Source organism: Prinia subflava, chromosome 1, assembly GCF_021018805.1.
Source record: "Prinia subflava isolate CZ2003 ecotype Zambia chromosome 1, Cam_Psub_1.2, whole genome shotgun sequence".
Lineage (NCBI taxonomy): Eukaryota > Metazoa > Chordata > Aves > Passeriformes > Cisticolidae > Prinia > Prinia subflava.
The window spans coordinates 17,608,334-17,633,879 of NC_086247.1; the positions used below are offsets into that span (position 1 = coordinate 17,608,334).

Below are 25,546 nucleotides of genomic sequence, written 5' to 3' on the forward strand. Positions count from 1 at the left end.
AGGGGAACACCAGCCATGTGCCTGCAGACCTGAGCTCCCTGGCTGCCCAGGCCAGCATTGGCTCAGGCAGTACGTGACCAGCTGCTGGCAGGCACTGGGGGTGCATCCAGGCAGCTGCTTCCCATTTCCTCCAGGGCAAGGCAGTAGGGGAGGTTTTAAGCACTGCACTGGTTAGACCTGACCTAGAGGTCACCACTTGTGCCTCAAATTGTCCAGGATCGTCACAGCCCAAAGGCTGCTGGTTTTGTGGGGAGGTCAGTGACTCCATTAGCAATCAGCTGGCATATCTTGGCTCTTTCAGAGATGGCCACAAATGGCACCTGGAGAAATTTGCTTCCATCGTGGAGCATCTCAGCAGCAGAGCCATAGCTGTGTGGTGGGGCCTCATGTTGACTTTAACTGAGCAGTCAGCAGAAGTGTTACATCATTTTTGTTTTGCTACAGGGAAACAGAGATAGAAGAGCTTAAAGCTCAGCTGGGACGGATGAGGGAAGACTGGATTGAAGAAGAATGCAATCGTGTGGAGGCAGAGCTGGCCTTAAAGGAAGCAAGAAGCGAAATTAAACAACTTAAACAGGTTATTGAAAGCATGAAAAACAGCTTGGCTGAGAAAGACAAAAAAATTCAGAAATACTTCATAGACATAAACATTCAAAACAAGAAACTGGAATCTTTGCTGCAGAGCATGGAGATGGCTCAGAACCACTCTGTGAAGGATGAGCAGTGCCTGGAGTACACGAGCGACTCAGAGGGGAAGCTGTTAGCATTGTGTGCCACCCTGCCAGACAGCCCCATCACAGAGGACCAGGGTCTGGAGGAGGTGGCAGACAGTGATCTGCTTCTCAGTGAGGACAGAGCTAACGGGACTGACGCATCTGGAGAGAGCTTGACCACCACAACCTCTGAGTTGAGTGATCCAGCTCCCTTCAGTGCTGCTGTAAACAAAGAGATGCTTGAAATCATTCTGGATGGAAAGCTAACTTACTGCCAGGAGGAAGGAAAAAGCAACATGACAGTGGAACAGGCCATCCAGACTGACGTGGTGCCATACAGCTTAGATGTGGAGCAGCTTATTCAAAACATCTTCAGAGCTCAAGACACCTGCCCTCTAAGCCCACCTTCTTCACTGAAGGAATTGGGTGAATTTTCTCTTGAAAGCTTCAGTGATTCTGGTATCATAGTGGACTTAACTCCAAGTGATCCCAATTCTGCCATTCTTTTGTCTCCTATGGAGTCTCCATGCAGAAAGGTGGAGCACAGAGTTAATGAAAACCGTTTCATGAAAGAACTTGATTTTACAGAAACTCACGATGATGAAGCCTTTGAGTATGTTAATACAGGAATAAAGAGGAGATACTGGAGCAGCAGTCTCCTCGGGGATCTGCTGGCTGTAGCAGCCCCTGTTGTACCAACTATTGTGTGGGCTTTGAGTACTCAGAGAGGAGGAACAGATCCTATTTACAATATTGGAGCATTGCTTCGTGGTTGCTGCCTGGTGGCCCTGCACTCTTTACGCCGAACACCCTTCAGCATCAAAACCTAAAGTCTGCTCTGTCCCTGGGCACCAACTGGCTGAGGCAGAGAGAAAGAGGGATGAGATAGATCATAAAAAGTTACTGTATATTCTGGTAGAGTCCATAATTTGCTTTTGACTATTTGATTTGCACTATAAATCAGTTCAAAACCATGTTCCTTGTTTCAAAATAAAAAAAATAAGCTGAACCTCATACTTCCACAAGATGTTTTTAACAGTACTGCTGCTTACAGAAATAGTCCTCCTGCTCACAGGCACCATGGCCCTCCCTTTTGCTGGTGACTTTCTGGTGCCAGCACATCTGCACAGTGAACATAACCAGGGAAATCAGGAATATGAGCCCAGTGCTCTTTCATGTTCCACTGCTGAGCTAGGCTTCAGCTCAGTCACTCTCCCTGGATGGTTCACTGAGCAAATGTACAAGCACTTTGCACTGGCTCAAAGGCAGTGTGAGATGCACAAGGGAACAAACGGCCAGAGAAGGGTGGGCTATTTCTCTAGACAGCATTAACCTTCCCTTAGGGTATCACACCTGTGCTCCAGAAAGCATGCTAGCGCTTTCCATTTGTTGTCCCAAGTGTCAATTCAATTTAGAGGTAAAACCCGTATTCCCCAGGCAGCTTCCAGCACATTGTTCGTGCCTGTCTAATGTAGTGCTCTTCTCAATTGTGCAATTGCTTGAGCATTTCACTGGTCTTGTGCATATACAGGGACTGTAACCAAAAATGTACATTGTTGGGAGTCTTAACACTTGTTACAATGATAAGTATAGGTGTGGATACACTTCGACTCTTAATGTTGTTTTAAAGTCTTCATGTATTGGAACCGATAGTCTTTTGAGCCCTTTGAAATACTATGTATAAATGTATTGTGTTTTAACTTATTGTTTATTTAATTGCTTTATTGTAAATTACCTTTATAATCACAAGTTCAGTAAAGCATGATAGAAATGTCAAACGTGTTAGTGTTTTACTGTAGAAAGGTATAAAAAAATACCCAATTCCAGCTGAGCTGTCAGGTACAGGCCAAGCTAGGGGAGGTACAGTGTCGGGTACTGTTCCAGGAGAATTAGAGTGAGAAAACCTGAGTACAGTTCCAAGTGTAAGCACTCACCAGGCTGATTAGAGGCTCCAGCTGGGCTGCAGCTGCACCCACAACCTGCTTTGCTGCCTCACACTGCATTCACAAATGCAAGTGACCTAATCTTTAACCCAATGCAATTATCTGGAAACCACAATCCCAGAACAAAATCAGTCTTTTTGGCATTTAGCCCATCTGACAACTGTGATCTCAGCGTGCATGCACACTGTGACCATCAAGACATGAATTCTGCATGTCCAAAACCTGAGACCTGTGGATAGATCAGAGGACAGCAATGCTAACCAACAGGCAAAACAGTGGGGTTTGTCTGGCTCCACGCAAGCTTTCAACACCACCTCTGGCCATTTAAACCTCACTGGCCTCCTGTTTTCCCCTTCAGCAAAACAAGTGTAGTATTTCCTTGTGTGACCCAGAGAAGAAGGGACCCAGGGAAGCCTGACAGTTCCATGCATTGCTCTGCAGCTTGTGGGAAGGAAGTTATGAGTAATCCACAAAGGAATATAATTGACAATGTGTGGGGAGCATTTGCAACACTCCAGAGGGTGATACTGATGCTTACAGAGATGAGTGTCACACCTTTCATGTCCCTGTGACGCCTGGGTGGTGAATTATTTTGAGTTTGCAGTAGAGATTCTAGAAGCTTCATTAAGCATTACATTAAGGAAGAGAACTCTCAGATAATTTGAAGTAATATAATCCCCATCTGACAGAGCTGGACATGACAGTATCTTGCTTGCGTTGCCGTAACTTTGTCTTCCATGCTCTCCTGCCTTCTTGGGTGCCTGCAATTATCTGGCTTGCCTTGTGACACTGCTGCAATCTGTATTGCTCAAATGTCACTTTCAAAAGCTTTTAAATTACAGGGACACTAGGGCCAAAATTACCTGTTGGAGGTATTATTAATTTAAATTTTTCACAACCACAGAATTTCATAATTCCTGAATATCTCTTCTTGGGGCTGAAACACGTTACAGAAAATTGTATTCCTACATCAAAATATGTCTGTGCAGGGCCAAGAGAGCAGTATTTTACACGTGAAGCTACGAATTTCATTACAATGTTAGGTTTTTCTTTCACAGCCATTATTTTTTAAGTGATCTATGCTTTGAGTGATGGTAAAATGCACCATAATTTAGAGGAAAAAGTATTGCTGTATTGCCTCTTGCTGCAAAAACCCCCTCTTATGTTTTAAGATGCCAATAGGCCGATCTCATAACCAGAACAAATGTCAAAGTTTATTTCTGCCCTGAAGATTCTTCAGTCAGTTTAACTCTCATAAGGCATTTAACTACTATGCTTAGCAAGAGGTGACAGCATTCTGATCACATTCCTGATAAAAGCCTTTGCTCTGATCTCTATCCAAAATTCAGGTTGCTTCTAAGCCTCCACCTTTCCTCCTCCATACTGCAAGGACACAGAGAGCTCAAGGTGCCCTTTGTTAGAACACACCTGAATTAATACAATGAGCCAGTTCCACACCTTGGTTTTTTGTTCCACAATCCATATGGTCCTTGTTCCACGAGGATATGCTAGTTGTTGCTCCAAACATACCAACTCAGCTTTTTTCCCTGTAATATTACACCTAAGTCTTAGTCATGTCTCACCTGAATCTTGCTGGTGCTGTACACAGCTAGGGGAGGACCATCAGCCTCTGAACAGTTTAATAAAAACTACCATCCTTTTTTTCTGAGTTTAGAAAATGCTCATACCCACACCTGTACCCCACTGGAAAAGTCATCTCAAAACATGCAGGTGAGGAGGACATGCAGCTCAAACAGTATGGGTAAAATTGTGGATGCTTGAATTCAGACTTAGGGCATAGGAACAAAGTCAGCTCCTTCCTGGGCTGAAGGGATGCCTGTACATAACCCCATTAAACATTTTCTTTCTAATCCAGGAACAAAAAAAACCCTTTCTTTCATGTTCAGCTTAAGAGGTATCCACATGCCCTGCTGCTGAAAATGTTGAGGCTCAGGCATTTGACCCCCTTCCCACCAGAGATTCATCTCTACCCTATTCACAGAATGCATCAGGTTGGAAGGGACCACAGTGAGTCATCTGGTCCAACCTCCCTGCTCAGGCAGGGTCATCCCAGAGCACATGGCACAGGATTGTATCCAGGCAGTTCTTGAATATCTTTAGGGAGGGAGACTACAACCTCTTTGGGCAATCTGTTCCAGTGCACATCCAACTGCACAGCAGAGAAGTTCTTCCTCATGTTGAGGTGGAACTTCCTGTGCCCCAATTTCCACCTGTTGCCTCTTTTCACCCTTGCTTATGTCCTTTTCACAAGGCTGTTCTTAACTTATAATTACATATTTCTTCTTCCTTTCCCTGCAAATCAACTCTCTCTTAATCCCAAACTTCAGAAACATATTTAGCACTGTTTTATATATGTCTCATGGAGTATTTTGCTCCAAATCCCTTCAGACAAATGAACACAGGACCTGGCAAGCATGAACTACAGCAGTCAAGGAAAGGATGATTTTTCAGTCATCCAGGCAGGTCAATCCTCCACAGTCAAGAATATCAGTAAAAGCAATCAAATCCAGCTTTCAGCCAAGAAAGAAAAAAAAAAAAAAAGCACATGGCCCGTCAACCAAAATATGAAAAAGGAGGAGCATATGGCAGCAGGAAGAAAAGAAGTGTACACAGAGGTGTACAGAATCCTCACGAAACTCAAACTAACGGAGAAGATAGTATCAGAGCAGCAGCCTCAGTAAGTTTAGCAAAAGCGTTTTCGTATTTATCAAAGATAAAAATCAAGATATAGGAAGGAGGAAGGAGAGCAAGCACAGGAAAAAGATGAAACCAATAATAATGCATGGGTTACCAGCACTCAAGAGACTTCCAAGGGCAGTGTCCTCCCTTCTGGCACCATGACAACACAGAGCGGAGACGGGAGGAATCTCTAGAGCAGCTGTGCTCAGGTTTGGTGGGTAGATGGAAGGAAGATGAGCAAAGCAGTACACACAGGAGGGAAAGGCAATGCAGGAGGATTCCCAAGCAGACAGTGGCAGAACTCAAGGGTTTTTCAAATGGCTGAAGGCTCAGAGATCAAATGTGCTTTCATGATGTATTCAGGGGCTTTGTTTGCAACTTAGTAACCGGCCCACCTGTTGTTGTTATTTTTAATAAATAGTATTGATTCATATCTGTTTTATATTAATAGCAACAGTAATCACTTATTAACAACAGTAATCACTAATTTTCTAAAAAATGAGACATAGCTTCACACATTTTTAAACAGGCAGTAGATAGCCAGTTTCCTTGCCATGTGTCAGCAATTGTGAAAGAATTGTGACTGGTACCTCCTGGCTTCTTGAGTGCTGTTAGAAGTACAAACAGAGATTGCTATTAAAGCTTATTCATAAACTTTCTCATCTCCCATCCCTTGTCAGATACTTAGGAGGTGTGCAGTAGGAACAGATTTGCTTGCCATACTGCTGAAGTCTGCACTTGAAGTAATCTGTTCTACTCCAGCCAGAACACTTGTGCAGAAAACATGCATGGCAGTGTTGGCTTCAAAATACATTTTAAAATTTAACATCTGAAAATTGCTGTCAAATCAGTTCACTTGTGCAAGGTTTGAATCTATATGACAAGTAGACTTAAAATTTTTTAAAGCTTTTCTCTGTGACTAAAGCCATTAAAATTAATTCTTACTGTTTTGTTTTTTCAATTACTTATACTCTAAGCAAAACTTGTGCCAGAACCTACTAGAACTTATTTACAAATTCTATTTTTATAGGCAGGAAAGATCTAGTCACATGCCCCCTCTTCCCCTTCCCATTCTCTTACAAGTGACACTTCCTGTGCTGTCCCCTGGATGAACAGGAAACAAGTCTCATGTGCAAAATGTGCTGATGTCACACATCTGTCATAAGGTAAGAAATCATACAAAGCCTATGAATCAAGGATAATAGCACCCACACAACAGAACCTGGACAATGCATTCACTGAAGCACTGGGCTGCACATAGGAAGCACACAGACTCCCCTCCTCCCATCCACCTCTTTCCAGCAGACACTGAACTTCTTCATTAAAGCACTGTTGCCTCCTACTGCACATTTACCATTCACACTCCACCAGGGGAAATAAGAGTGAACACATACAGTAAGTGTGCAAAAACTGGAGTTTGAAAAGTGCTTGTAACTGAACTGAGAATTTTTACCCTAGCTTTATTAGCAGGATGACATGAATTTTTTCTCAATTACACTAACTATACAACCATTGTAAGGTGTGAAGATTCCTATCTGTAAGAAGTATAAGAATTTCTGCTAGAAATACAAATTTACCAATACAAGTAAGTGATTAAAATGCTCCCTTACATTCATGTAAGCATTTGTGGGAAAGGTGCACCACTCCTGTGTAGTGGTGCCACTGCTGGTAGTCATTGCAGTATCTCATGTAAATGGGAGCACAGGAAGCTGCAAGTGACAAAGTAACAAGAAATGCACTTTCAGTGTTCAGCTGCATAACCCACCAGGAGCACATTTTGAGCTGCAGGTCATCCATAGTAAGTTATTTTCTTCTACACAGGTCAGTATGATCTCCCATGTAAAACTTTCAAGTATTTACAGATACTTTGATAAAAGAGCAAAAGCAGACTTTTTTATCAGGCAGGAAGCAAAGGGTTCTTTAAAACTGTTTAATTACATGTTTCAGGTAAGCACAGACAATACAGGTAGATTTCCCACCACTCAATATTTACATTCTTTTCCCTAGGCTTGAGCTGTTCATTAAGAGTGTTTTTCAATCAATATCCTTGTCAATCACTTTTGCTGCAAAGAAGGGTGCTGGAAAAGAACTATTGCAGGAAACATTCCATCAAGGCATGATTTTCTGTGGGGCTTTTCTCCATTAAGAACTACATACTAGTAGTTCAAGATATTTTGGGAAAATCCTGGCTTCCAAGATGACCTGAAGAATGCATTGAAACCAAGCAGTGTGTTGAAGTCCTATAAATAGTTAAATCAATACCAATACTTATGTTGTAGAGCTGAAATTCTTTCTTCACTGGCACTGCCATTGCTGCGTGGTTTCTGTTATGACAGTTTTACACCAATTTTGTTTTGTTCCTTTTTCATTAGCCTTTGTGCCTCTTTCTCCATTTTCTTTCGCTGTTGTTCTGCTGCTCTTTTTTCCCTTTCTGCTATCTTCTGTTGTCTGTAATTAAAGAAAACATGAACTGCTAAATAACACACACTCAATTTTCAGCATGGTCATACCTTAAGTTCCTGTCAATACATAGGTTATTATAACTAATAAAAATAGTGCTTCAGTCTCTTGTCATTAGGCTCAGAACAGTCATTCTACTGTGCTGAAGTAATTTTTTCAGATTAATCTAGAATTGTAGAATGTTTTGAGCTGGAACCCACAAGGATCATTGAAGTCCAACTGCTAGCCTGCACAGGACCATCCCCATAAATCACTCTGTATGCCTGAGAGTGTTGTTCAAACAGTTCTGGCAAGTTTGGTGCTGTGACCGCTTCCCTGGTGAAACTGTTACAGTGATCACCCTCTAAGTGAAGAACCTTTTCATAATATCCAAAACAATCAGTCTAGTTTTAGGCAGTAATATTTGTTCAATTATTCTGCAATTTAAAAGCTACTAGCTTCTCAAAGATTCAGAGTAAGTGAATCAGAGAGAGTATAGAACAACTGCAAGACCTACAGCAAAAACTAAAAATCTATCTAATGCTTTCAGCAGCAGCTGAAAAGTTTTGAGTTTTTGCTGGTTTGGTTTTTTTTTTTAGATTGTCATCCATTATTGTACATTCTTCCCGACAGCTGACAGAGCTGTCAGTCTAGCAATATGCAGAGTAATAGTATTTGCCACATCACAATGGCAGATTTTTATATTTCCCACATATCTGAACTGATGCAGAAGGGAAGTACTATGCACAGCAGCCAATGTATGGAGACAGTAAAGCTCCAAAAAGCCCCCTGGTGTTAATGCTGCTGCTGCTGCTGTGCAGCTCTGAGGGAGGGGTGGTGGCAGCCCCTGTTCTTTCCAGGATGACCCGCAGGACACGGCGCTCCTGCGCAAGCAGCGGCTCCTCTACACCCGGGCACCTGCACCCCCCTCACCCAGAGAGAGAGAGAGAGACCTTCACCTCGCCTCAGACACAGCACGGGCCAACAAAAACACAAACAAGCAGCTGCTACCACCTGAAACTGTGTGAGCTTAACTGCTTCCACGGCGATAAAACACTTCATTGGTAATAGAAAGTCTGAAGTTGCAGATAACTATCTAAAATTTGCACAAGAAACTAAGTTCTAACTAACTCAAGTTAACTGAAAATGCAGTTTATCATCTACTACACCAATTCATCACTGACTGGAAAATTTCAGTGCATCCCAGCCCAGAACCTGCTGGAAAATGGGGAGAAAGAGTCTACAGGAACTTCTCAGGCTCTTACAGCCTAATCCTCAGCACTGTCACTCTGAATGCCTTAATTCCAGGGAGCATTGGATTTACTGTATGTGCTCATTTCAACTGTTATGCTTATACATAAATTCATAGAAAGGCAACAGCTTGATCCACTGCCAATCAGCAGGACACAGCCCATTTCTGCATGACTGATCACCACTTCTTTACTACACAAAAATTATTCTGGTCTTACTGAGCACCAACAGGTACCAGACACTAAGGCAGACCCTTACCTCTTCTGCACTCATTTCATTCTCAAAAAGCACTGGAGCATAGTCAGCATTAACACTCTGGAACATTGGGGGACTCTGCCCTCTATTTGGCAGTCTGAAATATTATACAAGCTTCTTTCAAGTGTTAAACTGATGCATTAAGTCACCAGCACGGCCACAGGATCTTCAGACCATTCTGCAGACCACGATGCAGACTTCTAGCATTACAAAGAGACTCCACAGCACTTCCTTACTACACTCTGTTGAAAACAGAGCCAGGCCTGTCCAGTACTATATTTAAGTTTTAGGTTAAATGTCAGATGCTAAAGACACCAGCGATGTCTACTGCAAGAGAAACTAACTCAGAAGGTATTTTCTATCAATCTTGCTAAAAATCAGCCAGGGCTTTACTCATTTACAGATAAGCATTATTTCTGTGTCATGAATAAAACAAAGGTTTTACTTCATCCAGCTGGGATACAGCTTACACAATGATCAGCTGCACTGAGGCAGTCAGCCATAGCTGGACAAGTGGGAAGCCAGGGACAGCTGGAGTTCTGATCATGTTCTGTATCCTGGAATTTTAAGATACACATCCCTTCTGTAACAACTGCAGTTTGATACTTTTTAGTGAGGCCAAAAAGAAATCCTATGGAAAGTAACCATTTGAGTTGAACCCTTTCAACAGTAAAGATGATAGGCTGAAATCTTTGGGATAGGTTCAACCAAATAAGATGACACTTAGAAAAATTAAAGCTTTTGGGAAACCCCACTGCTATCACCATGTAAGAGATCTCTCTTCCTAAGTATCCTAGAGCATGAACCTGGCAGTTGGCAAACAACCTTTGACCATTCTGAAATGAAATATGTGTGAAATAGTCACTGCACAAATTTTACATTCCAAGAATAAGCTGGCATATACATACACCAGATAATTTTTACTAGCTAATTCATATACAACAAACCCCTGCTTCAGAAAGTTTGAGTAGTACTTTTAATAGTCCTAACACCATCTGTAATGGAATGTGGCAAGGGTTAAGTAAATACAATGCAGCCTCTGCAGCTAGCAAAAGTAGCCGTTTCATTTCTCAGTAATTAAAAAAAAGAAGAATATTTTCATTGTTTTTCATTTAAGTCTTAGCAGCCTGCACTCTAGCTATTAAAGATCTAACTGTGTCTATTGATATTCTTTATAGAAAAAAGTAGTAGCCAACTAGCCATGAAACAAAAACAGCTCAAAAGCACATCATTCATATCACAAAACTTGCACTTAGGTACAAGACCTGAAACAGTAATAAAGTTAAAACACCCAAACAAACAAAAACAACAACAATCAAAGGATTGACCAGAATGTACACACAAATACCAGATAAAGTTTACAAAAATATTTGCATTACAACCCTATTCTCACATATTAAGCTGCTACAGAACAAGATTGACAGACATAATAATTGAATCAATTCTAGTTATGATTAGCACATTGAAAATGAACTCACAACTTCCTTCTTTTCTTATTCCACAGATTGAAAAAGTAAATTTTTCAAAACTTCAAAATAAATACTTGATCAGAATCCTTTTTTTTCTCTACAATACCGATTTTCCTTAGAATGATTTTTGAATATATCATGTCTTCATTTCATATTATCACTAGTGGGCCATGGAAGCCACCTATCTGTGATTTAGTGAGTAGAATTACAACAGCCTAGGGAGCTAAAGCTATCTGAGGCTGGTTACCTGATGATGTAGCAAGCAATAAAGTTTGATACAACTGTAAGTCACTACCAGTACAAATCATTGTAGATGATAAACTTAATTCGTATCTCTTTACCCTACATACCCATTTAAAGGAAAGGAAAAAAAGAACACAAACTGAACAGCTGAAGTATTCACACTACCTTTGCACAAGACTTTGATTTTACATTCAGCCTTATCAGCTAGTTTAATAAAGTTAGAAAAGCCTAGCTCCTACAGGGATTCCAAGCACATATTTATCACTTCACCTTCTATCCTGAACTATTTTTACCTTAAGCACATGGTTATGATACTTTTTATAAGGACATAAAATGATGTTTTACTTTATCAAGTAACGCGATCTGAACATAATGAATTGTTGGGTCTGGTGGGGCACTGTTGGGGTAGGGGTTTTTTAGCACCTGCATGCACCTGTGTTGATGTGTTTTTCCACTGTTCCAGTGATTTTAATTTCCCCTACTATCTCATCTCCTAAATTAATTAAATCCAAAATGTCTTCTGATGAGTACCAGTTACACAGAGATTAGATGCATAAAAATAGTTTGTCTTAAGAGGTGTTTAACGATTCTTGGCACTTACCAGAAAGGTGTCAAATAAACAAATGTGATCCTTTTACATGTAAAACCTTTACATAGTGTTATATCAATTTCAATTACCTAAGAACTTCTTCTGCCTGCCAAGCAGCATCTTCCTCTTCTTCCCAGGCATTTGTATTTTCTTGCCAAGTATCCAGGTCTCCCAGTTCAGGCTGAAACAAAAAAGAAGTTCTAAGCACATGTGAAAATAAGATAAAACACTGGTGTGCGACTGCCAGAGTGGCTCCTGGATGACAGCAAAGTTCCCTTGAAATTTATTTTTAACGTATTTATTTTTAACATAACTGCTTCAGACTTATAGAAATACTGAGTTATGGCAGTATTTCTCATTTTAACATCCATGCTTATTTCCCCTACTGTAATACTAAGTTTTTTCAGTTGTCAAAGGGCTATTTAGGCAAAGGCAGGAAGGAAGTAGTGGAGTGCATTTTTAGCAAGAGAAAGGTAAATTGAGCAGATTAAATGAGTAGATAGTGTAAAAGATTTCTGGAGGTTGAATGGACAAACCAACATGTACATCCACATGTTTTTGAGTCCAGTATCAGTTGAGTGACACTTTTACTCACTGAAAGTTCTTTCCTGAACTATTTTCATAAAGGACAGTTTGCACTGGAGGTGGTATGACCATTCTGTACTGCTTCCTGCCTATAGCATTTAGTGTATAATGTTAATCAAAGGAGAAGCACTCTTAAAGGCAAAGGGCAAGGGAGGGAGAGCACCTCCTGCTAACTGCCCAGGCTGTTAGGCAACTGGACAATTTTTTCAAAGGCTAAGGAGCAAAAATTTGGAGACTGCTACATTACAATCCCTACAGAAAGGACGGGAAAAGCAAAAGGTTAAAAATGGGTCCAAGATAATAAAGCAAAGGTAACTCAGAGGCTTTCAAAAAAGCCTTCTACTCTTTTGTTAGTAACTTACTGTGTAAACTCCAAAATTTATAGTTCATTGCTTTAGCAGATTTGCAAGCATGTAAATACATGGAAGCTTCTTACCTTTTTATCACTGATCTGTCAAATTTCTCAGCAGAACATATTGGACTACTTCATTCTTCACTTAATTCTAAAACAATTTACACTATTCCCCAACTATTCCATTTACTCCCCACAATGGACACCTTAGGCAGACTATTCATTCCCCTACAGAACACCATTTAAGTGACAATTACAAGGTCAATACTTAGAACATACTTACAGATTGATGAATAAAAGGAATATCTTGTGTAGCTGCTAATCTGCTAGAGAATCCTGTGTTTCCCTCTGGAATCCCAAAATTTAAAGGCTCTCGTTTTTTAATAACTATCTGAAAATATTCAGAAAAACAACAAAAAAGTGGTAAATCAAAGCACTGCACAGATTCCTTGGTGATCATATAACTGTGTACGTGAAGGTTCAGCTACACAGCATCTCACTGTGTCTTAAACCTGGTCAGGTTCTGAAAGCTGCACAGCCAAATGAAATTGTAAGTGAAATATGCTAATTCCAAAAGCAAGACCTCCTCCTCTCCTCCTCCAGTCCCCCCACCCGTTTTCTTTAGTCGCAGAGAAACCTGTGACTGTGTCAAGACAGAGAATGGGCACAAAGAATCACAGATCAAATAGCCACATATCCCACTACTCATTAAAAGCTCCCAATTTTGTGATATATTGCTTGGAGACATCCTGCTTCTGTGACAGGTGACTTTAAGGTAGTACTTTTGAAGACAGTGCTGTGTTGTACTGCACTGTAATTAAGCTCTCTCAACTGCTCCAATAGTGTATCTGTGCAGTTTCAATAGCTGCAAATTCTCTGTTAACATGAACTAGCACAGCTCTGTACTAGTTTGGCTGAAAAACAGTGCAATTCACAACTCAGCTGCCAAGATCACCTATCCCTCTCACTTGTCTTGACCTCAAGTCACAAACTTTGTTTAGCCTACTTTAAGCCTCTGCAGCTTCCCAACGAGGCAGATCCCCAGTTCCACTGTCTGTATGCTAGTACAAATCCAGGAAAGAAAACAGCACTAGACAATCTTACAGAGAAATGACAGACCTATTTGACTGAGGTTCTATCTCCAAATATTAGAGTACAGATGAGTGACAACATGAGTAGACTGTACCTCAAATCTCAGGGTTCATATTGAGACATTCAGTGGAAATACACACAAATTCATACTGAATGATTTTAACTTGGCCAAGTTAACAGGGATGTTCTTACAGTGCCTCCAGTCATCCCTAGAGATACATTTAAACTAAACCCAGTGTACAGTTCTCAAAACAGCATGGACTCTTCCCTAGTTTTGCTCTGAACCTGAAGATCATTCTATTAGGCAAAAACTGTCAGTGGATATAAAGGAAAAATCTACCTCTCCCTCAGCATTTATTTACAACCCTGATGCTCCTGTAGAGATGCCCTCCCATCTTGTCTCCATAGTAAAAACTGATATTTGAAGAAGAAGCTATTTTGAAACATCAGTTCCCTAATTCCAGCCTCGCCAGTGTAACTTGATGAAACAAATAACCATTGTTTTCTGAAACTGCAGGGCTGCTCCCTCAGACTTCAGCAGAGTAAGACATTGAATGTCTTTGTTCAAATCAGGGTACGAGCAGAAGTGACCAGAGGGTTCTCACATTAAACTTCCCAGAACTTTTAGAGTATGAAACTATTCATAAGTTTCCAATAATATGAAGACTAAAGATGTAAACGTGTGATAGCATCACCTTTGTTAAGATCTAAAAGATCTTAACATTGAACGTGATAAACTACACACCAGCATCTATTCTCATTTACCAACAGCACCTTCTGTAAGTTGCCAATTCACCTGCTTTTATTTTAAAGCAAGGAAAACCCTCCATAAGTATAGTTGAAAGTGTAATACTTACTTTTTGTGTTTTTCTTATAGTTGGTGCCATATCTTTGAAATAATCAGGTTCTGCTTGTTCCAAAGAATTTTGCTGAGGAGCCACATTACCATTGCCACCTTCAATCTTCACACTTGTAGGTGCATCTTCATCCCATGAAGACCAGTCTTCTACTTCAGGCTGAATATAAGAATATGGTACAAGTTAATATTATCTGCAGTTATCTACAAGTTAATAGTGTCTTTTTATATCTTGCTAAGACATAAACTTAATACTATATCGCATACATAACAGTATTAGATCTTTCTTGGATAAATACCAATCCAATACTGTAGGACTTGTATAACCACCCTGTTAAGGGATTAAGTCACCTACCACTTTAACAATTACCTGCTTAGGAACAGATGAATAGTCCACTGTGGTTGGCAAAGTTATTTGGTCTCCACTTAACTTTCGGCCTCTTCCAGACCTGAAAAAAAAAATGTAGGATTCCTCCAAGCTCTGAAAACATAAGCACTAGGTTTAAAAACAAAACAAAACAAAACAAAACAGGAAGTCTGAGAACAGCACTACTGAAAATAGTCATGGCTAAAACATTTAGTGCTTCAATTACCTTTGTATTAACTACTGTCAAGAAAGGTCTGCTAAAGGTCTGCATAATTTCATCATGAGTTGAAAGCTGTGTTCACATGAATATCAAAGTGCAATTTACTTTTCTAATTGCAGTGAAATAGAGGAGAAATACTTCTGATAAATATGAAAATGGAATAACTCATCTGCATAATTCAGTCACAATTTTTAGATTGTCAGTGCTTATGAAGCAAGTGCTGGCGATCTACGTTTGCCAAAGAACCATTTCTACTGTAAAATGAGAATTTTTTCTATTTGTCTTAAATTTTAAGCTATCTAAAAAATACCTTTCTGAGCTCCTTGATTTGAAAGACCCTCTAAAGCTCTTCAAAGCCTAAACAGAGGTAGTACAATATTATATAAGTCAACAGCTTTTATTCAATTCATGCGTCTACTTAAAGAATACTGTTTCAATGCATTTCAGCAACTATATAAAATAATTTTAGTTGAAAACAACACTAATGCATTGCAAATAAACCACCTAGATATTTACTTCACATGACGACATTCAAAGATCAGAATAATAATTGAAATATTTTTAGCTGACATCCACTGTATTTAACACCTTACAACACAACAGAATGCAATTCAGGCTCATGCTTATGTTTTACCCTAAGAATGTAAGCTCCTACAGTAAAGTAGTCATGTAATTGACCTTATGTAGCTTGGAATTTACTTGGTTTTTTCTTACTACTGGTGAGAATGAACTGCCAAACCCCAATATCTAGTTTCTATTCATTAGTTTTAGTATTAGAGAACATACTAGCCTCTGACTAGCTGAATTGCTTGTAATATCACCTATATACTGTATGTTCATGAGTGACTACATATATTTTTTCTACTCCAGACCAAATATTCCTCCTTAGGAAAGGTCAGGTGCTATCAACAAATTTTCAAGTTTTATATAATTAACTCTACTCCCTTTATAAACTGTTCCCTTAGGTTAAAAATCAACAGAGGTTAGGGGTAAAGGAAAGTGAAAACACTGTTCCCTCAAACACGTTAGAAACTTCTTGTTATGAGATTTACTTGACATCTCTAAAGGAAACCCAAGCTTGGAAACATCCTCCTTCAGACCTCTACAAGACACACATCCTTAATACTATTTACATTTAATACTATTATAAGCCATCACTTCTGCACTGACTTTCTCTATATGATCTAGAACAAGGGGCTTGTAACAAACATTAATCAAGTCAAAATGGTTCCAGTAGCAAGGCTGAAGGTAGGAGGAAAGAGCTTTTGTCACACAACACTGGAGAGACCACGGTACACACAGCAGCACCAAGGAAAGCTACAGAAGGGAACGAGATGCTTACAGGAACAGCTGCCCCACAGCCATCAATAGATACTGATCATTGAAGGCCAAGTGCTTTAAGAATTATTGGATTTGTTTCTCCTTACTAATAAGCAGCATCCAGATTTCTCAGTTGGAGATAACTAGAGATTTGAAATGGAAGGAAATTGCATCTCTTTTTATACTTACATGTTTTATTTCCTGAAAACTGGACTCAGGCAGTCTGTTATTTATCAAGAAAAGATTTAACTAAAGAAAGGATTAGTACTATATGTAAGCTCTATGCTGCCTAGAAAAGTTGCACAATCTCCACAGGCACTTGTTCAAATGAAAACCTAATGTAAACTATGTAATCTAAGTAAGTACTAGCTCATATCCACTGAATTAAAATGCACGCTTAATTAAATCACATTTGCTGGTTATTAGGCATAGTTATATGGAGAGGTGCATTACAGGAAAACAAAATTTATCAAACTACACTTTCCAGCTGACAGGGAACAGAAGAAACATCTGTTCAGTTATTGGTCTGAATTAATGTGATCCAGTGACTTGCTTATGTGAAAGACTTTAAATTTTCTTTTCTTCAACTATCTGTTGTTCAGCAAATAAAGTGTTTTCTACTTGTTGTACTCTGAAGCAGTTTCTCATCTGTTCAATATTACAGTTCATTCAGAAGTTGGAAAAAAGGATGAAAATACTGTCACTACACTTAGAAAACAATTATCTGCTTATAAAAATTCTTTACATTTAGAGAAATAAAGGATCCACGTAATATAGAAGTTATGATCAACTCAGTGTTTTGACTTCTTTCAGAACCTGAATAACAATTATTCTTAATTCAACTTGGAATTCCTATCACAGAACCAAGGCTGACATCTATTTAATTGTATGCAGCATTAATATGTATCTTTTTAATGCTTCAGTAGATCTGCAATGAATTTACCAACAAGTCAAGAGCTTCCTCTTATTCTTGGAGTAAGTACAGGTGAAAAGGAAATGAACAGTTATTTTGTGTCTACCACATATTCTGCATGCTTTAATCCTCATTGGGAAAGCAGTTGTCATCATACACAAAAAGAGAATACATTTCTCTAGATTGGTATTTGTTCATGTAAACAACATGTTGCAAAAGTAGCACAAAGCACAGCAGTTCATACAACAGCACAGTGCCAAGAATTGCCTCAGATACTCTACTGCTGCATTACTGAACTCTGCTACTCCACATTAACTCTTGGGGGTTTTTAAACTGCTTCCAAGTACACACTGCAGCATTCATGAGTCTACAACTCAAAAGAACTCTGCATATGACTTAAAAGAGTGTAAAAAATAAATCACTCTTCATCATCAAAAACAGACAAAGCAGTTCCCTTAAACTTCCATCACTGTCCTCCACACTTCTGAAAGAATCTTCAACAGGCAGAAGGATCTGAAGTCTCAGGCAACTGTTTTTTGACAAACAGGATGAGAATTGCTTACACTTGTAGTGACAGCCTGTAGTGACAGACTGATGACAGAGTGGATGCTCCTATTAACTGAATCTCTTAGAACACAAAATATCACTTGCTAAGTACTTTTTAAAAATGTGCAGGACAGCTTTTCTACAAGTTTAACATGGAATAGTTTTAAAAGTCATTTCAAAACCCTTTAATAGCTGTTTACAAAACCTCATTCAGCTACCACACAAAAAAATACACTCTCAAATACACTACACTGACTTTTGGAACTCTGAACAAATACATAAATTAAAGAATTGATTTAATTTTCATCTGTGTGGATTGTTTTGTAATTAGTAAAATCAGAACTGGTAAAAGTGGTAGCTGGGTGCAGGCAGAAGGGCAGAAGTGCAAGAACCTGTAATTGAAAAATTGAAAAAGAAAAGGTAACCAAATTAAATAAAACTTATTTACCTGCATATTAACTTTTTAATGAAAGAAAACACTGCTGCCAGGCAAGTACAGACTTTAAAGAGTCGAAACTGTGTTATGGCCATGGTAAGAAACCCTTCCTGCAAAAGAAAAAAGTTAGATGCAGAGGATTATACATCTCTATACAGTACTTAAAGCCAATTACCTTAGTTGCTACTAAACTAGCAGCTGAAACTGTGAATGTGAAACTGTATTAATGCAAGGAAAGAGAGCAGGTACCTGGAGCAAAGATGCTACCTGCCTACTATCAGGATATTTCACTGATGTAAATACTACAAGTGTCTAATATATATGGCCTTTAAAGAACCAGCACAAAATGGCAGGTAAAGTCACAGTTAAAGACACTCCTAAAGGGGAAGGACAGGCAACCATTTCAGTGTCTGTGCAGCTGATCTGTCTCAGACACCACAGTGGCACTGAGCACTGGCAGTGCAAAACAGAATAATCATCAGAGAGAAACTCTAGTTTGCTTGAGCATGTCTTGCATATATAGATTTTAGAAATTACAGATTTAGTCATTAAGTGAAACCCCAAAATTAGCTGTTTAAATTTACCTTCCATTTTAATGGAAATGTATGATGAGAACAAACATTGCTTATTTTAGAACTAGTCTCACTGAAAAATCGTAATTGAAGAAAGAGTGTTCATCCTGTGTAAACTACTGCACCAGCTAACCCACAGAACTATTGATATTTCTATGCCTGACTGGACCATGATAGCAAACACAGAAAAAAAAATACATCTTTGGCTGAAGCCACTCCTGTTTGCAGCCATTTTTTCAGTGACAATTTGATAATCTAGAGAATTCAAACTCATATCACATCATTCCAACACACCACCACAAACAGCTGAAGACTGACTCAGAAAAATCTGCTGGAATTCAAGGATCCCTTTTCTCTTCTACAGGTGAACATTTCAGAGTAAAGAATAAGAGGTTAGGCTTCACAAACAGCTTTTCATTATATAACATCTACACTTGTAACAACATTTTCTGTTGCAAGTTTAACATACCTCCTGGTGAGAAGAGAAGGCAGCCCTGTGACATTTTCCTCAGGCCATGAGTATTCCATGGAAGGACAGCTTGATTTCAAATATGCTATGGCATTTAAATCACTTTTTACATTCCAGGCTTTAAGTTAGGAAGAGTCAGGAAGGTGGATCATTAGGTAGGCTGCTCCAATATTGTCCTGAGGATTTTATTAAAAAGGTACATAATGGGATTTGTGAGCTTCACGGAGCATAGATGTATTTTTATTGGTGCTCATTTGCTAGATAATGTAACTACTATTAAACACTGTAGTAATATAGTACTGGAAATATTGCTTCACATATTGTCTAGAACAGGACTTTCTGCTACTGAAAAATCATACAGGGGCTATTAAACAAACGGGCCCTTTTACTGCAAAATGGAAGGCTTAAGTCAGTAGTAACCACCAAATTACAGACTGCACTACCAACGTGTAGCTCAGGAGAAAGGCTTCATAGGACACATATCACCTCTACCTCAACATTCGTGTTACCTTATTTCATTTTATGGGAGACTTAAAAATGTAGAGAACTTTATACAAGATTGGATTGGCTCTTCATCTAACAGAATTAGAAAGCAGTCAGTTCCCACAAAGAAGCAAGAACAGACATTTTCTGATACATTCCGCCATTAGTTTAAAAGGCTGCACCATCATTTCATATTATGCTCAAAAACTTCCTTACCTTTCAAAATGAGCAATGTTGGCAACATCTAGATGACAGAAGAATGCATCAGTCAAGCATTTGAATGATTAGGAAATAATGGAAGTTAGTGAAAGAAGAATTAACAGTAATAAGATGGAAAGTTCTCTATCCTAAAGGTAGAAATTATTGCAAACTAACACTGAATTGGTGAAAGAAAATGTTAGTTTTAGCTAGAAGTTATCTGCCTGGGATTTGAGGCATGAAGAGCACGTGACCTGCTGAAATAATTATAAAGGTACATCTTTTCTGAAAGGAAGCTTGTGTAGAAGCTCATTTCACTCTACCAGAATTCACTCTTTTATCAGCTTGGGGAGCAGGAGGGAAGGAGAACAGTACTCAGTATTAGCAGGAGTAAAGCTCTTTTCCCTTGTTCAGGCTATCTAGCTGCTACACTGGGCAGTACAGACAGACCCTAAATTTTAAAAACTCCTAATTATTTACTGAGAAGGTGGTTTTAGGAAGCCATCAAAAACCTTTGAAGACTCAGTATTATTTATGCATAAAGTCAAGGAACTAGGAAGATTACTAAGTGTGAAACTAAAACCAGAACAATGTTCAACTGTGTCAGTTACCTCTATATATATATATATATATATATATATATGTGTGTGTGTGTGTGTGAGTGTGTGCATATAAATTAGCTCAGTTTTCAACTGATCTCCATTTTTTCATATATCAAATTCTATACTGTATTGAGTTCTCAATATAAAGTTAAACTGAAAAAACCAAAATCCACAGGAACTCTGGCTTGCAGAGTCAGTGGACTTCTGAAGTCCACTGTTGCCAACAACCAATCACCAGAAGTTAATCCAATTCCCAGGTCATTCCCATATAAGAGTGACTACACTTCCAGTGGGTCCATTTGGCAGAGTTCAACAGCTAACATTATTCCCCATGACAATCAGATAATTTGCACCTCTCCACGTGTCAGGCAGAGATTTCAGAGTTACAATGAGACAAATGGCCAGTTAACATATTTGTGGTAGAGCTGCATTTCATTTCAGCTGAGCTAGAACTAGGCCCTTCAAAGGCTGGACGTGATGATCTTGGAGGTCTTTTCCAGCCTCAGTGACTCTATGATTTAAGACAGTAAGTGCTGTTTTGCCCAGCTCTTTTCTGAGCACTGACTGCAGTCTTCCCAGTTAAGCTCCATACACTATGAACTGTCAGATGCACAACTAGAGTTTTGTCAACAATATGCTTTCAGCCAGCCACAGCAGTGTTAGTAATCATTTACCTTTAAAAAGAACTTTCATGAATGTACTTAGTTTTTATACTGCTATTTATGATACAAAGCAGTATATATGTATTAATGTAATTAATATTATTTTTCATACATTAATTTAAAACAAAATCTTGAACCAATTATTGTCTCAAGGTAAGGACAAGTCAAGCATTTTCCCCTTTGTCTGAAACAGCACTTGAAACAGGTGCATTGTTGCTCTAAGAACAGCACTACCTGAAAAGATACAGGTTTGCTAAAGGTTTTGAGTTTTGTTTGGTGTCTGGGGGTTGGGTTCTTTTGTGCTTGGGAGGTTTTTTTATGTTAATTAAATTTCTTAAAGTAAACTACTTTATATTTGGAAGTAATTGTATGAATACAGATGCACACAGAACCTCTATTTTCCTCAGTTCACTGCAAACTTAATTCATGAAATACCATTACACTAAACTTGTTAAGTAAAACAAGGTGTTCATCCTTGTCCATCTTTCTCAGACACTGGAAAGAAGCATAGCCATGCACCTTCTCCTTCTCCTGGGAAAAAATACTGAACAGTGTAATGTGAAATGGCAGGCCACAACATTCCGTCCTTATTTTCTGAAGCCTTTCCTTGATAAACAATCCCAAAAGGAACTACAACTGTATCAGCAGTCAATTATAACACAGGATGACAGAGACATAATACAAAGTTGCAGTGCTACATCAAGAATCCTAAAACATTCCTTAACAGATAGAGGCAAATGTGAAACACTGGACCAAAATTCAGATTATCTGGTAAGAGTTGTCTGCCAGCCCAATACATCCTTCTGCATGTCACACCTCATGTATCAGATCCCATTTATAAAACAGAATAGATTTCCTTCTCCCACTACTGGAATTGCTTTGTTACCTTTATGAGACTTAGGGTCAAATGAACTTCCATTACAACAGATATAAACAAGCAAATAAATCCTGTTGAATTTAATACTCGTGGTCAACTCAACAGTTCTGTAACAGACACCAAATTTAGCTGGAGTTTGACTTGTGCATCTCACACTGCCTTCCACTGGTAAAAAGTCACAACAGGTGCTCACACGGAGTATGAGCACAGAAAGGACTAAAAGACAACAGCTATGAGATGTTAAACACTTTAGAGCCAAGTCAGAAGAAAGAGGAAATTTAAAACATTTTAGGGACCCATAAGGGAAATAGAATGAGGGGAGGGAAAGTTCAGAATTTTAATGAACGTTTTTACTTTGCCTACAGCTTGCAACAGTGGCCTCATTAGAACTCCTGGCACCTCTGACTTCACTGACAGCAGCCAGCACGGTCCACCCTCAGGAGGACTGGTTAGTCAAGTATGGTGCAATAGGTAAGACTCTCACTGTTTATCACTGTACGATAAGCACACTGGCACCTGGAGACACTTTCTCTTCCATGTCTAACTGTACACACAAATACCACTTCAACAGGATTTCTACAGACAGAGCCAATTCTAAAACAAAGTCACACTGGGGCACTAAAATTATTTTAGAAACTCGTTTTCTCCCAGTGAACTCATCTTTTACTGTCACATCAGCTTTCTTTCACATCAGCTCACTTGTGACTCTGGAATGTAAACACAAACACACCTTGGAATCTGTGATTTTAGCCCATATTAAATACAGCTAGATAAATAACCAGACAATGCAGACAATAATGCCTAAAATAACTTGTCTGAAACTGAAAGTCTCCCCCTCCAATTTACCTAAGGAGACACAAAAAAAAAAGCTTCACCCTCCTAAAGCAAAACAAGTTCATTTCCTAGTACAAAAGACTAACATGGCCTTGAGTGTTTACATCTGTCAGCACCAAAAATCCATACTGGCTCAGTAGTGCTTTTGTGCTGTCACTAGAACAGCTGATAAAACCCTAGCAGAGTTTCAGTGGTAAGGACAGAATTTCTTAAAAGTTGACCGTGTATGAAATTCTACATTAGTATGGCAGCATCAAAGCTCAGAAGTAGGTTTATAGGAAGATGGAATTTTTATTAAGATTAGTAGATAGAAATAAAAAAGATAATTAAAAAACAGGTTTTCAAGCACACAAACCCTGATCCAAATCATGTATGTTACAAGATGTATAGACACTTTGTATTTTAAAAAACACAACTTAATGATTCAAGAACAGCTTTCAGTCAGGTACTGACAGACAGAACCAGCACTTCCTGCATTTCAAAGCAACCATGACTCTGTAGCTTAGTAAGAGTTTCTACTGTCCTTTTCCTGGTTAATTTCTTTGGTTTCTTGGGTTTTTCATCACTTTACACAGAAATATAATATTGGGAACACTTGTGTGTGGAGGGAAAAAATCCTGTCTTGACCACTGAGTTTGATAAATAGATATATTAAGTGGCAGCAGGCCTGAACCTTAAAGCCATGCTATTGTGGCAATGGGGAGAGAAGCAGGATATAAACGGAAGATCAGGAGGCATCTCCTCTCTGGGTGATTGTGGGATATTTGTAAAAGTACTGTGATTTCAACACTGATGTTCCAACTTTCAGTACAAATACCCTAACTAGGCAGTTGAAGTAGCTGGGACAGAAGACAGCTCACTCACATTAGTCATATGCAGAGTAAAGTCATCCAAGGCACTCAAATCCCTGAAGAGATGCTATCAAAAGCTGCAGAAGATACCGAAAGACAAGACAGAATGCCTGTCTCTCTAACTAAAGGCAGCAAAAATTGGTGACTGCTGGCAATTCCTGCGTTACTTCTAGACACCGAATACTCTCATATGCAACATAGAGTTTCAACTCTTTTTTAAACATGCTATTTCCAGAGCCATGAAACTTCTATAGTGAAACCACCAACCACATCTAGCCCCTTCCTCTCCAAGAAACTGAATATGGCTACAGCCTCACTAATGTGAACTCCTGAAGCTTTCTGTTCTGAATTAGAATGCATTCTACTCTTTAAAGAAACATTAGTTAAAACAGAAAGTTTATGTTCACTGAATTATCAGTTATTCTTTGACAACTCCTTACCTATATTTACCACTGTCTTGTGAAAGCATACAGAACACTTGAAGTAATACAATCTTCAGAAGCTTGAAGTAATACAGTCTTGTGGGACTACACTACAACTTCACTAACCTTTGCAACAAGTCTTTTACATAATGCATTAATTCACATAACTCACTTCACAAAACTGAAATTCTCAGACACAGAACCGGAGTTTAAGAGACCCAGTTCTGTTCCAGTCCTTATTTGCCATCCTGGACCTGAGTTTTCTGTAACTACATGGGATTCCAGAGACAACAAATTAACACACACATTGTTACTACAAAATCATCTTGCGATGCCTGTCTTGATGAGAACCAGCTATTTACAAACAATGGCACTACAAGACGGCCTGAAAATACACGCAGTGCACGCGTGTATTTTCACAGAGCTATAAAACAGCAAGCTATGCCATTTTTCATTAGATATGCAACTCAAGCACTTACACTGTGAATTCGTGACCAAAAAGCAGTGTCCTACCATTCTAACATCCAAGACAAGCCTTGGATATTATTAGAGACAGCACCGAAGCCAGACAGTTGTACTGATTTTTCTGTGAGCCGTTAAGCGATTCTTAAGTATTTAAAAGTGTGCTAAGAAATTTTCACGCTACGTATTAAGAAATTTGCCCGTCAACGTTAACAAGCAATACCGTCCCAGCACGAGCTCTGACAGGACGTGTGCGGTCGCCCCTTCCCACAGGCTGCCAAGCCCCTCAGTCCCCAAACGCTGCCTGTCCACCGATCCGTCACTTGTGTTCTTCGCAGCCCATGAGATCCCCCCACTTCGGGCCGGCCGGGCAGAGGCCGCGGGCCTGGCGCTCCCGGGCCGGCCGAGCAGCCCCGCCGCCGGGCGAGGGCCGCGGGGCCGGGCGGGGCGGGGGCGCTGCCGCGGGAGAGCCGCGCCCGCGGCTCTGCCCCGGGAGGGAGGGCGCCGAGGCCGGGCCCCTGCCCAGCCGGGCGGAAGCGGCACCCGGCGGCGCGGGAACCGGCCCTCCCCGCTCACCTGCCCCGCGGGGGAGGCCTCGCCGGGGGTCGCGGGGCTCCAGGGGCCGAAGCGGCTGCTCCCGCAGCCTCCGGCCGCCCCTCATCCAGAGCCGGGCCCGCGCCGCTGCTCCGCCGCCTCGCGCGCCGCCATCTCGGCCCCGTCACCCCGGAGACGCGCCCGCCCCTTCCGGCCGCGCCGCCCCGCCCCGCCCCGCCCGGGCCACGCGGGGCTGCTCCGGGCCACGCGGGGCTGCTCCGGGCCACGCGG

General features: G+C 40.0%; 2 protein-coding genes across 5 annotated transcripts in view; one reads left to right on the plus strand and one right to left on the minus strand.

The window, feature by feature from the left end:
• The window catches only part of SYBU (syntabulin), a 44,834-nt gene extending 37,028 nt beyond the window's left edge, over positions 1–7,806 (plus strand). For all 3 annotated transcript variants that reach the window (XM_063423973.1, XM_063423807.1, XM_063423891.1), the window contains one exon: positions 445–7,806. In XM_063423973.1, coding sequence (XP_063280043.1) covers positions 445–1,543 — 1,099 coding nt within the window. In that variant the 3' untranslated portion in view covers positions 1,544–7,806. The remainder of the gene's footprint in view (positions 1–444) is intronic.
• EBAG9 (estrogen receptor binding site associated antigen 9) lies at positions 7,273–25,481 on the minus strand. Of its 2 annotated transcripts, XM_063424141.1 has the most exons (8): positions 25,298–25,481; positions 19,331–19,506; positions 18,302–18,399; positions 14,858–14,936; positions 14,489–14,647; positions 12,823–12,930; positions 11,692–11,783; positions 7,273–7,804 (listed from the first exon to the last, which is right to left on the minus strand). In XM_063424141.1, exons 3-8 carry the CDS (start codon positions 18,382–18,384, stop codon positions 7,684–7,686), a joined length of 642 nt encoding a protein of 213 aa, XP_063280211.1. In that variant the 5' UTR covers positions 18,385–18,399; positions 19,331–19,506; positions 25,298–25,481; the 3' UTR covers positions 7,273–7,683. The 2 variants fall into 2 exon arrangements, with proteins under 2 accessions (XP_063280211.1, XP_063280136.1); XM_063424066.1 differs by lacking the exon at positions 19,331–19,506 and having other exon boundaries at positions 25,298–25,480.
• Between the last annotated feature and the right edge of the window lie 65 nt (positions 25,482–25,546).

What these genes read in the sequence shown, in the direction of transcription:
- EBAG9 (XM_063424141.1), bottom strand. Translation starts at nt 18,384, where the DNA reads ATGGCCATAACACAGTTTCGACTCTTTAAAGTCTGTACTTGCCTGGCA. An exon ending in CTATAAGAAAAACACAAAAA is followed by an intron (nt 12,931 to 14,488) that starts GTAAGTATTACA and finishes GAATATTTTCAG; the next exon opens with ATAGTTATTAAAAAACGAGA. An exon ending in TTCCTTTTATTCATCAATCT is followed by an intron (nt 11,784 to 12,822) that starts GTAAGTATGTTC and finishes TTTTTGTTTCAG; the next exon opens with CCTGAACTGGGAGACCTGGA.